Source organism: Choristoneura fumiferana, chromosome 10 (genome assembly GCF_025370935.1).
Source record: "Choristoneura fumiferana chromosome 10, NRCan_CFum_1, whole genome shotgun sequence".
NCBI classification, from domain to species: Eukaryota; Metazoa; Arthropoda; class Insecta; order Lepidoptera; family Tortricidae; genus Choristoneura; species Choristoneura fumiferana.
Window position 1 is genome coordinate 15,928,544 of NC_133481.1, and position 13,001 is coordinate 15,941,544.

The window sequence follows — 13,001 nt, forward strand, 5'->3', positions numbered from 1 at the left end:
ATGAAAATATATTTATACGTAGTCTTTTGTACATAAAAAGTAATGAAGACTAGTTGGTGTTTAAATAGTTAATTAAAATACATTATTAATTTAAATTTTGTTGAATTTCTTCTTTCTGTGTAGAACAAAAAAAGGTTCATATGTAATATCACACAAATATTTATATAAATAAATATAATTGGAACAGTTCCTAATGCAAAAAAACAATAAATCATTGATTAAAATTATTATACTTTCGTAAAACTTATTTAACCTTATCAAATTTAAATTAAACAGACTAAAAATTATCATTATCATCATCATCATCTCAGCCTATATATGTCCCACTGCTGGGCACAGGCCTCCTCTCAGAACAAGAGGGCTTGGGCCATAGTTCCCACGCGGGCCCAGTGCGGATTGGGAACTTCACACGCACCATTGAATTGCTTCGCAGGTTTGTGCAGGTTTCCTCACGATGTTTTCCTTCACCGCAAAGCTCGTGGTAAACTTCAAATGTAATTCCGCACATGAATTTCGAAAAACTCAGAGGTGCGAGCCGGGGTTTGAACCCACGACCCTCTGCTTGAGAGGCGATAGGTCAAACCACTAGGCCACCACGGCTTCATTATCAACATACTTATAAATAAAGTACAAAATTCACAATAAATAATTAAAGCTAACGCTGTCCCTATTACAATACAATACAATACAAAGACTCTTTATTGTACACCTATTATCACTATCATGTCATAAAAATAGTTACAATTAATCATTATATTATGGTCACTCCTACACTGCAATACCAAACTTTATTTCTCCTACTAAAATTGAGTTTTGCTTTCTCTTTTTTCCAAATCCGAAACAAAAGCGGGGTTATCCACACCATCTTCCTTATTTTCACCGTTAATTTCTTTGTTTCCTGACTTCATTTGCCTTGGTCTTTTCGGTCCTGGAAAACAAAAAATATGTCCGTTATGGTGTCACTGCAAAGCACAAGCCTCCTCTTTGAATGGAAGGCTCGGGTCATAGTTTCCAGGTGAGCCCAGTGCGGATTGGGAACTTCGTACACATCATTGAATTTCTTCGCAGGCTTTACGATCAACACAATGACGCAAATTAATATCTCACTTTTCTGAATAACATTCTATTTAAGTACAATAAGTTATATAGAAATACCTACCGGACCCGGCAGACGTTGTCCTGTCCGGAAAAGTAGCACTACATTAATTACGATAACACACTGACAGCATCGCCATCTCGATAGATGGACGATTCTCGATGGATGATTGGACCCGATGGTCCAATTGAATTTTCAAACTATTCAGGAACCCATTGAAATATACACACAAAATTTAATCTGAATCTGTGCAGCCGTTTAGGAGGAGTTAGGTGACACACACACGTACAGAAGAATTATATAAATCAAGATATTAAGCTAAGATTACGTCTGTCCAGTCAAATTAAGTATAAGGTGAAGTTCTAATAGGTTTGAAGAAGAAATCTTAACATACAAACCCCAAGTGTAGTTGTTATTGGCTTCGAGCAGCCCAGTTCAAAAATATTATTATGAGTGAGCACATACCTCCTCTCAAAGCCAGTTTGATGAGTGTAGAGAAAGGTGAGTCCACTAGTAATGTGACCATGAAGGCAACCACAAAAGATGCCACGTAATTACTAAGGAATCTGTAAAACTGAGAAATTGGCAAAAGTAAGTAAAGTTTACTTCAAAATATTTATGAAATGATAGTTAATGAACAAGAAGACGATTTGCAGTTGAAACCTAAAACAATCATAATCGAAAAATAATAACTTTCCAATCAGTCGGGAGACTCGGCGATTTTTATGAAGAGAATGAAGAAGTTAAAACAAATATTAAACTTACATAAGCTGCAACTGTAAAGTAGCCAGGAGCTACAGCAGAGGCGCTCACTATGTGCATTAGAGGGTAGTGGAAGATATACATAGCGAAGGAGATTCGAGCTGGCAGCTTCCACATCCGCAGTGATAGGAACCAGTTAATTGGACCTGGAAATAGTTAAAAAAAAACTATTAGGAAGAGTTGAAAAAACAATCGTCATTTTACTTGTGACTGATAAGGACGATAATTTAGGACACATTTTATGAGTCGAAAAAATATTCGTTTACCATCTACCGAATTCGTTCATTGAGACGACATGTGATTGAGACATATCGTAAGTATGTAGTCTGTATACTATGAAACAGAGTTAGATTTCAAATAACAGGCATCTTTCCACTTCTTAATTTTAAGCCAATTGAACAGTTTAAATTTGTTTTAAATGTAGTCAAGTTGAATAAGTACCTTAAAATGTCGCACTGAATCTGTTGCCATAAAAATTATCCTACTTTATAACGAATGTCTCGTTTATTGGATAGAGTTCCAAGGAATTTTACTCTAACATTATAGTAAGTTTGTATTGGCCAGCTAAGGAAACTCGAAAAATTTTATCAATGGAAATGACAAGCATTGTCATTTCTCTCTATTAGTATTTATTATTATTGTTTTAGATGGACAGATGACCTGGTTAAATCCACGGGTTCACGGTGGATGCAAGCCGCCGTCAACCGAAGCAACTGAAGGTCTTTGGGGGAGGCCTATGTCCAACAGTGGACGTCCTACGGCTGAGATGATGATGAATATGTATTAAATACTGACCCCCATAGCCATGTGTGCAAGCAAATATCATCCAGCCAACGCAAGCAGCCCAGGCAGGTCTTGAGAAGGAGTTGATTGCACCGTCTAAGAATTGGTTGTCCCAATCCAGCTGTATAGTTCGATGCACGGAGTAGATGATGGCTGCAGACACGAAAAAGGAACAAGCCCAGCAGATGGATACGATGTACTGGAAGGTATTTAAAAATTTATAAGACAAGTTCCCCTTTGTACATCTTATTATCCTGTGTTATGTTATTTTCATGTGTTTTATGTACAATAAAGAGTTTTACAATACAATACAAGTTAGCAGGTTACTTGAGCCCTGTTTTGCATAGATTATTTTTTTCCTTAAAGAAAGATGTTTGCCGTGAATTCGAATCTAGGTACATAATAATAAAGTCTCCAAAATATTTAGTTTATAAATTCACTAAAATATTATTAAATACCATAAACTTAACCTGAAACTTCAAATAAGTAGTAAATTGAATCTTGCTTCTGGAATAAACGCCTGAGCTTTAGTAATAAGCTAACTTTTGTTTACGCGGTAGACACAATTTAGTTCATTACATATTCGTACTTGTTCAGATGCAAGTGATTTTCTTGCAGTGATTGTATAAAAATTATGTCTTGTTGGAACGTACTCGTAGCAATTAAAAATTAGCTACCTAAAACTAATAATTATTATAATGTGAGTTCATACAAATATAATTTTTGAACGAAGTTAAAACGTTACCTACCTAATATTATTATTTCTCATAGCTCAATACCCATGATATGTGTGTAAATTACTCGCTTACTCACTAAAAACTTTCTAAGTAGATGAATAATAATTATTATAATGCTCTTACCACTGGGATGCGGATCTGTTTTCCCTTAAAAATATGCAGAAGGTATCCAAACAGCATACCGATAAAGAAAGGCGTGCACCTTGTCAGTGTATTTATGTAGTAGTATCGATGGTAGCGCAGGTTTTCTTCAACTGAAACCCTGAAAAAGGAAAAAGATTTAGAAATAAAGTTAGGGGGAAGTAGAATCTAAATACAGGCTACGAAAAACCGCAAAGAACGCACGTGATACAAATATTTTACACTAATTTTAATAAGATAAACACTTTGTTGCCTTGCTAATCATTAATTTGGGCCTAGTATCTTTAATTTCATGGTAACAAGGTCGTGTTGCACATAACACTAAATATGTAAATTGCAAAATCACTTTTAGAAGTTATAGCAGTAACCACAGCTTTCAGAAAAAAAAAATATTTCGCTGCTTTAGTCTGATAGTGATACAACCCGAAATAAAAAGGGGATTACAATTTAACTTTGATTGAATAGTGATAAATTTCAAAATGAAATGCCCTAGAATTTTGAGTTTTGTTACTAGAGTTCTATCAAATTTGTGCTTACAAAAAACTAACAGTAACAGCGCCATCTAGGAGAAACAGGCATAACTATCAAGTAGAAAGCACGCCATACCATCTATCTAATCAACTCGTTGACTACATGGTTAGGAGGTTGCACCGTATCTCAATAGATGGCGTTATAAGTTCTTATTTGAAATTAGCTTACGTTAGCATGACTGGGCCCGGCTGGAACTTCATTATGTAGTTGTAGGTCGTTGATGCTGCCAAAGTCACCAGCAAAACTAGTGTCAGAGCAATCCACGCTGATCGCTTTTTACCGAGGATCCAGAATAGGACCAAAGGTGACAGAATATGGAGCTGAACATCCACGGCTAGGTACCAAGTTGGACCAATACACTGGAAAAAAGTAAAGGTAAGCTAGAAATTTTTTAGAAGCGAAAAATCTCGCAATCCAGCAATATTCAGGTAAAAGTATTACAAGTAGTCGCGTTATAAACAAACACCGTTTTCTTTTTAATTCAAATTCTTAAAATTGTCCAACGGTTGTACGTCATTTTTATCGATATCAAAGCTAATAAATTTAGTTAAATGTGTCCTCGGACTATTAAACGCCAGTACAGATTATTTTGCACCCGTCAATCCGGGGTTTGGTTATAAATCTTCTGGAAAACCGTTGTTATATTTATTAATGTCCGCAAAATACATAACTTATTAGTAATGATCAAATTTATCAAGGTAAGCATTTTTTTGCTATCTAACTTAACTTACCCAGCTGTCAGTTAAATATATCTGCAAATAAGTCAACGTGGACCACCAGTAGGTCCTGCATCTGTCCACTTTCGCGGCCACTATATTCCATTGTGGGCCATCAGACACGTGATTAAACAATGTCGCTTGAAGAAAAACGCCGGTGGCTAGAACCGGAAACATCCGAAGGAGGCGGTTGAGATAAAACAAATGAAGGTTCTTCAAAAGACGCACTGTAAAAAAACAGAATAATTTGTATTAAATGTCGTTCAATAAAAGCAGTATCATAATGTACCTTAAACTAAAGCTTTATCTACGAGTATAACCGCCGTAACAGAGCAACATAGAATTAGTATATTTTTGATCTTGTTCTTCACATTGAATTTAATTACATAAAAAAATGAGCGAATAAATAGCTTACTACCTATTGTAACTTTATGCTTCTCTTAAGTATGTAGATATAAGAAACAAAACTAAGGCGCTGACACACTATTAAAAGTACTAAAACGCCACGCCATGCCACATCGTCCGACGCATGTTTCTATCTGCAACTGACCATAATAAAAATATAATAAGATCGATTAGTATTAGTACCGACACGCGTCGGATGGCGTATCGCAACTAATCGCAAGCGAGGCGTGACGTTCTTTTTAACAGTATGTTTGTACCTTTATTGATACTTACTTCGGCTCAATTTCCCAACTGTAGTGTAGACAATAAGCAGTCCACTCAACAAGAAGAAAGTGTCAACTGTAATGGGTGCTGCCAAAATCCAGATTGAAGAAAATGATGTGATCCACTGAAAAAAATGGTAAATAATTTTATGAACCACAAACAAGTCCATAATTTGCGATAAAAAAAAACAAAGACATAACGCAGCTACAAGTACTTTATGTTACGATTATAATAATCATTGTCACAGTTTTTCTGTACAAAATATTTTTAGTAATTGCTACAAATATTCAAAAGATTTTTTTGACAGATTTTCTGCATGAGCTGCTGATTTCTATAAAAGATGGATGTCACATTTAGTTTACTTTCAAGAATTATATTTCGTTCTTCGAAACTTTATTTGATAATTTAATTTTTATCAAAGTCAAAGTCAAAATATCTTTATTAAATTTAGGCTATAACAAGCACTTATGAATTTAAAAAAAATCTTGGTAATTAGTATAATAAAAATAAATGTTGTTTTATCGATTCAGTTTTACATGGTTTTACGTAACTCGATTTAGATTGGTTATGTATGCCTGGTATTTACAATCGGCAATGTTTCATTCAACCTCGTGATTGACAAAGTAATTGCACAAATAAGAGGACATAATTATTTCAATGTTCATCGTAAATAATGTTGCCTCACTCACCGTGAACAATTCCGATGCATTATAGAAAGGCGCAGTCATATCTGTGGAGTAAGTGTGGCCAACTATAACCCACATCATGGCTATGGCTCTGATGCCGTCCAGGCACTCCAACGCACCAGGAACAGAGTTGTATGTGACCAGGCGGCGTGTGTTGGTGTAGAGAGAGAACGATTTACCCACAGTGCTGGCTTTCTTTGAATCTGAAAAAGAGAAATTTTGTGATAGATTGTCGACCGCAATAAATCTCGAAAATATTGAAGAATAATTTGTGATAAGTGTGCAATTTGTAATTCTAGAAGAATTTAAAAGAAATATACTGTTGAAAATTGTAACATCACAGATTTAAAAGTGCGAAGACTAAGGCAGCAACTTACCTCTTTTCAATAGAGAGTAGTAGAAATCATAGCACGTGGACAGGATGGTTATTAGGATTATTAAACTTAAGATAGCCCTGAAAATAATACAGAATAGAGTAAGGTACTACTGATACTAGTCACAGTAGATTTATTATTATATTCTATGTCACAAAAGTTAGTAGCTCATAGATTATTTATATAAGTATATCAGACCGCAGAACACAGCTAGTGTGTAGGGTACCTTGGTTAACTGACTTTATTATCTGTATTTAAATAATGATGTTTCTTAATGAAATAAAACAATTATTTTGCTTACCCGCGACCTTATGATAGCTACGTTTATGCAAGACATGTGCGTTCATGCAGTCCCTAATTCAATAAATTATATGTTTCTCAGTTCAAAAATTTCTCGACTTTCTTATTATAGATCAAAAAAATAGCCAAAAAATGTTTGTAGGTAGGTACACCTGAAGAAAGTAAAGCAGATTGGAATGATGAAAAAAAAATAGGTTTTTTTTTTCAAATACTTACATGGCCGTGTAATCCCCAGGAGTGTATGGCTTGTCATTCTTCAATCTACAATAATCCTCCGTAAACTTAAATCCCACAGTGGTAGTGTTAATCAGCAACGTATCGACAGCTTGCTTTGAAGTGCACGCTTTAGGGAGACAAAGTGCTACCTTGATTGACATGCCGTCCAGAAGGTTTTCTTCTGATACCCTACAGAAAAAAAACAGTATGGATAGATATTGAAATTAAAGATTCATTAATGAAGACCGCGGCTCGGCAAGCGCAGTGTAGGGCGTCCACCAACAAGATGGACGAATAACCTGGTTAAAGCCGCGGGTTCAAGGTGGATACATGTTGCTTCCAATTGGGGAAGGCCTAAATATGTCTACTACAGTACTTTTATTGTAGCATGGTGCGGGTGACAGCTGTCAATATCACAAGACTAGAGAGTCAAAGTGTCGAAACTTGAATCGAGAAAACTAATAATTTAAAATCTTAATCATAATTAATGTCATCATTAATCCGATTATTACGCTTACTTTGATGAGAATATTGGTGAAATTCTAGGTTGGAATATTATTTGCCACTTATGTAAGGCTAAACGGAGTTTGCAAGAAATTCATTACTTACCAATTAATAAGTACCGATATAAGTCGAGATCCATTAGGTCCCATCACTAAACGAGTCTCTGGTGTAACGTTACATGCATATTACGAGTACGTTTCTTCACTTCATTGTGCTTTGAACTTAATTAATTGATTATAAAAATCTGATAGCTTAAATTTACTTCGTATAACATGGTTCGTTATGTTCAAATATTTTACGCCAGTCATATTCCGGTTATAACTGAAATATTCTTCCATATATTTAAACCGCAGCAACTATTTTCGAGTAAAACGAAACGTGCATCAAGTGTCACCCGCATCATGCTAGAATGAAAGCACTGTATGTAACAGTGAACATCCTATGCTATGCATGTGGCGTGCATTGAGTAGGCAGCAGGATAGGCAACGCCAGTGCTGGTGGCAGAGCAAGCTATCAACAACTGCCTATCCTGGAATCGACCTAAAGCACGCCAATGCCTGCGGCTGATATAATAATGAAAACTTTCGGAAACCTAAATACTGTCTACACAAAACAGATAAGGTACAGAAGTCAATCACAAGTATGTACTTCACTGTTCATACTTAAGCTGCGGTCGCTCTACATAGGGTTGTCAACTATGGCTTATGCACAAAAAAACTATCGTGGTAGTGGCACTCGGATCTAGTTGTTTGATTCATTGTTGAGAATGAAACGGAAAGAATGGAAATAAAAATGAATAATAACTAAAATATTTTAATTTTAATGTAATTGTTACCACTGGTAGCTTAAAAAACGACAATTCACCGTTTAATGTTAAATTTAAACAACTGTCCACTGAACAGTTACAATAACTTTTTTTTGTTGCTCCATTATTGCACAAATAATTTCACAGACGCGTGTGCGCGGATGGCACTCGCGCTAGCACTGGTCCCTACCGGTCCGAGATATCGTGTCCGTGTGTTTCTAGCATTACTTTGCAAAGGTACACCTTGATGAACTAAGATCCTTTACTTTGCTACGAGTACTACAACCGTAGTACACAAATTATGAAAAATAAAAATAAGCATTAAATTTAAAAGAACATAAGAAAAAACTGACCTCATAACATTTGTATCAATCCCAATTAATTGACCGTGTAGTTTCGACTGTGTTTGCATGCTCCTTATATCTCTGATCATCTTCCGGTGTTGTTTTGTGTTTGGCAAAAGCTCTGGCCATTGAAACTCTGGAATTTCTTCAGGCCATTCTGGTAAGGGTAGTTCAAGGTCTTGAGCTACAGGAATATTGAGCATGCAATATTTGCCTTCAATGTTTAATGGTTCAAAGTTTGCATTGATTGCCAAGCACTCATGGTAATTGCCTAGGTCTACGAAGTTGCCTTGCAGGATACCTCTTGGTGTTCTTATACCAGCATCGAGAACTGAAATGAAAACCTTTGTTTATATGTATTTCTGTTTTAAACTTAAAGTAAAGCCAACAAATGCTTGAGGAATGCAGTAAAAATTAAATTGGAATTGTTAACACCGTTTTATACCTATTTTTTTAACTAGGCAATTATAATAGTGATTTTTGATTTATTAACTCGCATTTTAGTTCTTAAATTTGTAATTTTTTCATCAGTCAAGCTTTTTTTTTTCATTAAGCCGTCCTTGATTGACCACTATCTCACCTGATGTTAAGTGCAGATGAGGCCAAAGGTGTATCTCATCGGTGCAATAACAGCCTATTTGCTATAGCCTTAAAAAGTCCTAACATAAATGACAAAATGACAGTCAACCCTAAGCAAATAAAGGACATTAAAGATTAAAAACATTAAAAATTAAATGATCAAATATATTTTACTTACATTGAGCCATCAGTATGGAATTATTAGCCACAATATAACCAAGCTGGTCCTTACAAAGCTCCTCATCCAAGACATTTTTGTACAAATCCATATCAAATGCCTGTCTAGGAACTTCGAATTCTAAATACGCATTTACATCAATTAAGAGAATTAAACAAACAAATAATAAAAACTTAATTGCCATTTTATAAAAAATTACTTTTCCCGCAGTCAGTTTTTTTTATCCTATGTTATCAGCTTGAGGTTTGCACAGGGAATACTCTTCAAACCGATATTTGGGTAGATTATATAGTTGGTATCTTCGGTTCATGGTGATATTAATTACAGCAGATTATATAGATAAGCAATAAAAATAAATATCAATAAAAAGGTGGAGGGTTCCGGCCTCATTTAATGAGTTTTACAGAAATCTTACATCTACATCGTTTTGTAACTCGACTCCTTTCAGGAAATGTAAAATGTCACTTAAATATTTCATATGGTAGTAATATTTAAACAAAATAATAATGATTAGCGAGTCACCACAATAATATATTTTTTTGTTATTATAACTGAATATAAAAAGTTTTTTAATTCTGTATTTGTTTGTTTGTGATGGGTCAACTCAAAAACTATTATTTGGAACGTACATTATCAACGACTGGAAAAATATAATATTTTATCCGACGAACGTGTAAAGATCCCGTAGGACAGAAAACAAAGTACTTCTAGTACTTAAATTTATAAAAGTGATGAGATTTACCATCCATTATATACTCGTAATACTGTATAACTTTATCAATTTATGTTTTTGAAATAATCATGTATGTTAGGAAGAACATATGTGATTTTCCCACTAACGTCGATAAGCCAAAGGCTACTAGAAACACGGGGAAGCTTAAAGTTCCATCTTACAGACTGGCTAAAACCAAAAAGTCTTTTCTGGGAAATTGCATACGTTTTAATAATAAAATTCCAAAAAATATTACAAATGAAACGGATACAAAATTCAGATCTATTGTCAAGAAGACATTAATATCAAAGGCGTATTATAAAGTTAATGATTATATCATGGACAGGGATATTTGGAAATAATTCCGATCCGCATTAGCGATCCCTTCAAATAGCGAACCTACTGTGTTAAAAATAAAGTTGTGTTAAATACTTGTGATGTATACATATCATTTAATAATATTGTAAATTTGTTTTAAAAAAATATATATATACCTCGTTGAGTTTCTTCTCGGATTCTTCTCAGCAGAGGTTTTTCCGAACCGGTGGTGGATTTTTCTTGACATTCGTAAGTGCTTGTTATAGCCTAAATTGAATAAAGATATTTTGACTTGACTTTGACTTTGACAAGAATATAAATCGAGGTTGTCAGATTTTTCTAGTTCATCAAGTAGATGTTCAAAGACTACTGCAAGAAATACGTAATGTCATTCGAAGGTATGTTTTTTTTTATTAATTTTTACGTAAAACATAGATGATGTGATGTGACACACTCATGAAACGTTCACGATTCATTTCTTGATTTACGAAATTACCAAATTCAATGGAAATTTTAAGTCGTTACAAGATTAACAGAAAAGAAATAAATTTTTCATTTCTCATACTCGGAAAGTGAGGCAAATCATAAATCATAATTATATTTATCATATTTTATATGTATACCTATTTTTTTACTTTCCTTGTGGTCGAAATGAAAAGCAGAGTGTTTAATTCTGAAAAAACATGAAATATTGAAAGTTAGCTCGTGTGACATTGCTTTTTTTCCTCCCTTGTTGAACAATCCAACATACTAAAGACATATATTCAACACATGTATACAAGTATTAAAGGAACCCTAATTCATATTTTTATCATGACCTATCAGATTTTTACGCAGATTAGCCAAGAAGTACGCACTTCACCTATTTCAGCGCGCTTTCGCGTATTTATTTATTTATTTATTGAATAAAACACATGCAAGCTTACAGTACGAAACCAAATCACTCACACATTAATTACAAAAACAACAAAAAAAATGTACATGAGAAAAATACATTAATTGAGGAAACAATGTCAATGTATGTATGGTTATCAGTCAGTATACATGATTATCTGCTAAGTCGAGGACGGTCATCCACCCTAAGGTAAATACACGTCAAGGGCGAACAAGTCAATGAACTATTTATTACTATAATACGTAATCTGACCGATATTTTGATGTCACAATTTTGACGTCAAGCGATATTGTGCAGAGGTTATGTAAATGAATGGTCGCGCTGTACAATGACTAACTTTGTACTCATTATTCTGCCAAAATACTTTCTGATTTTCAGTTATTAACTCAGAATTTGTCAGAATCATGAATTTAGTTAGATAATAACGTTATATTCTGAAACGGGTTGGTAGTTCTTTTTTTTTAATTCCTTTTTTGTAGTGTCCAGTCTAAAAGTTACAAATGAAACTTGTGCTGATGTTACGTTTACGGCTATAAAGATGTCGATTAATATAGATAAGCGACTAAAAAGAAGTTTGCAGTTAATGATTCTTTCGTACTGATCTGATGCTGAAGCCAGAAGGTAGGCAACGAAACTTTGTTACGAGTATACATAAATCAATGTAACGAAGCCGCGTTTGGGCTTTATAGAATTGTTGTGAGAGTACTTTGGCTGCAAATCAATAAAAAGTGAGAAATAAAGAAAATTTTGAAATAAAAGTAAAACGACCAAAAAAAAATTTTAATAAAAAATTTAACTGACTACAAAAACCTTGAGAATAAACACCAATAATATGTCTATTAGTTTGAAGTAGGTGGCTCAGCACGAGCCAGCAGGAGTGGAACTATAGTCGTCTACCTCACCTACATACTATATAATGGGCCTTAATCACTCCTGTTGGCTTGTGCTGATACTGCTGAGGCACCGACTTTAAACTAATAGACAATTATTTTCAAGGTTTTTGTAGTCGGTTCCATTTGTCGTTAAAAAAACAATATTACTGTTCACCTGACTACCTAAATAAAAACAAAGCACATTTTTTCGGATATAAAACAAGCCTAACCAAGCCTAACCTAACCATTAAAAAAAAACCAAGAAAAATATTTGACTCAGAGAAAATTGAGTTGTAAAATAAAACAGTTTGGCAAATGAAACATTTGGAAATAACATATCTGCGAAAAGGCCGAATCCCAAGGGATCCACACTATAGTCAACGGCCGTTATGAAGTCAATCCAGACACATTCGATGGAGTCTATTTAATGGACACTGATATTGCTATATATTTTTAAAAAGAACAGTTTTTTTTATAATTTTGCTTCAAAATATGAATTATTTTTAAAAAGTATTTTGCGAACATAGTATGCGTAATTCGGAAAATTATCAAGTGTCACAGAACTCATCATAGGTGAAAAATACTGTAACAATATGAACCATAATACAAAAATGCAATGCTTACTTGTTGTGTGCGACAGAGTATAGCATTTTTTTCACAGCATTTTTTTTGATTGACATTAACAGTAATCAGGAACTTCATAAATGTACAATGTGTCAGGATTGACTTCTTAGCGGCCGGCCACTATACGCAATACGGACCACTGAAAGCGGAAATATATTG

The 13,001-nt window shown here is 34.2% G+C and overlaps 1 protein-coding gene across 1 annotated transcript; it reads right to left on the reverse strand.

Annotated features, from left to right (window-relative positions):
• Positions 1-211: 211 nt before the first annotated feature.
• On the reverse strand, positions 212-9,664 carry LOC141432180 (nose resistant to fluoxetine protein 6-like). The gene is made up of 13 exons (XM_074093661.1): positions 9,422-9,664; positions 8,674-8,995; positions 7,012-7,200; positions 6,499-6,575; positions 6,125-6,324; positions 5,445-5,559; positions 4,782-4,993; positions 4,219-4,409; positions 3,502-3,640; positions 2,654-2,840; positions 1,862-2,004; positions 1,562-1,670; positions 212-928 (listed from the first exon to the last, which is right to left on the reverse strand). The coding sequence occupies exons 1-13, from the start codon at positions 9,603-9,605 to the stop codon at positions 801-803; spliced, it is 2,196 nt and encodes a 731-aa protein (XP_073949762.1). The 5' UTR covers positions 9,606-9,664; the 3' UTR covers positions 212-800.
• Positions 9,665-13,001: the final 3,337 nt, after the last annotated feature.

Excerpts from the sequence above, each read along its gene's own strand:
- LOC141432180 (XM_074093661.1), bottom strand. The coding sequence starts at position 9,605 with ATGGCAATTAAGTTTTTATTATTTGTTTGTTTAATTCTCTTAATTGAT. Across the intron at positions 4,410-4,781 it reads TATATTTAACTGACAGCTGG|TGTATTGGTCCAACTTGGTA; the intron begins GTAAGTTAAGTT and ends ACTTTTTTCCAG. Across the intron at positions 2,841-3,501 it reads AACAGATCCGCATCCCAGTG|TACATCGTATCCATCTGCTG; the intron begins GTAAGAGCATTA and ends AATACCTTCCAG.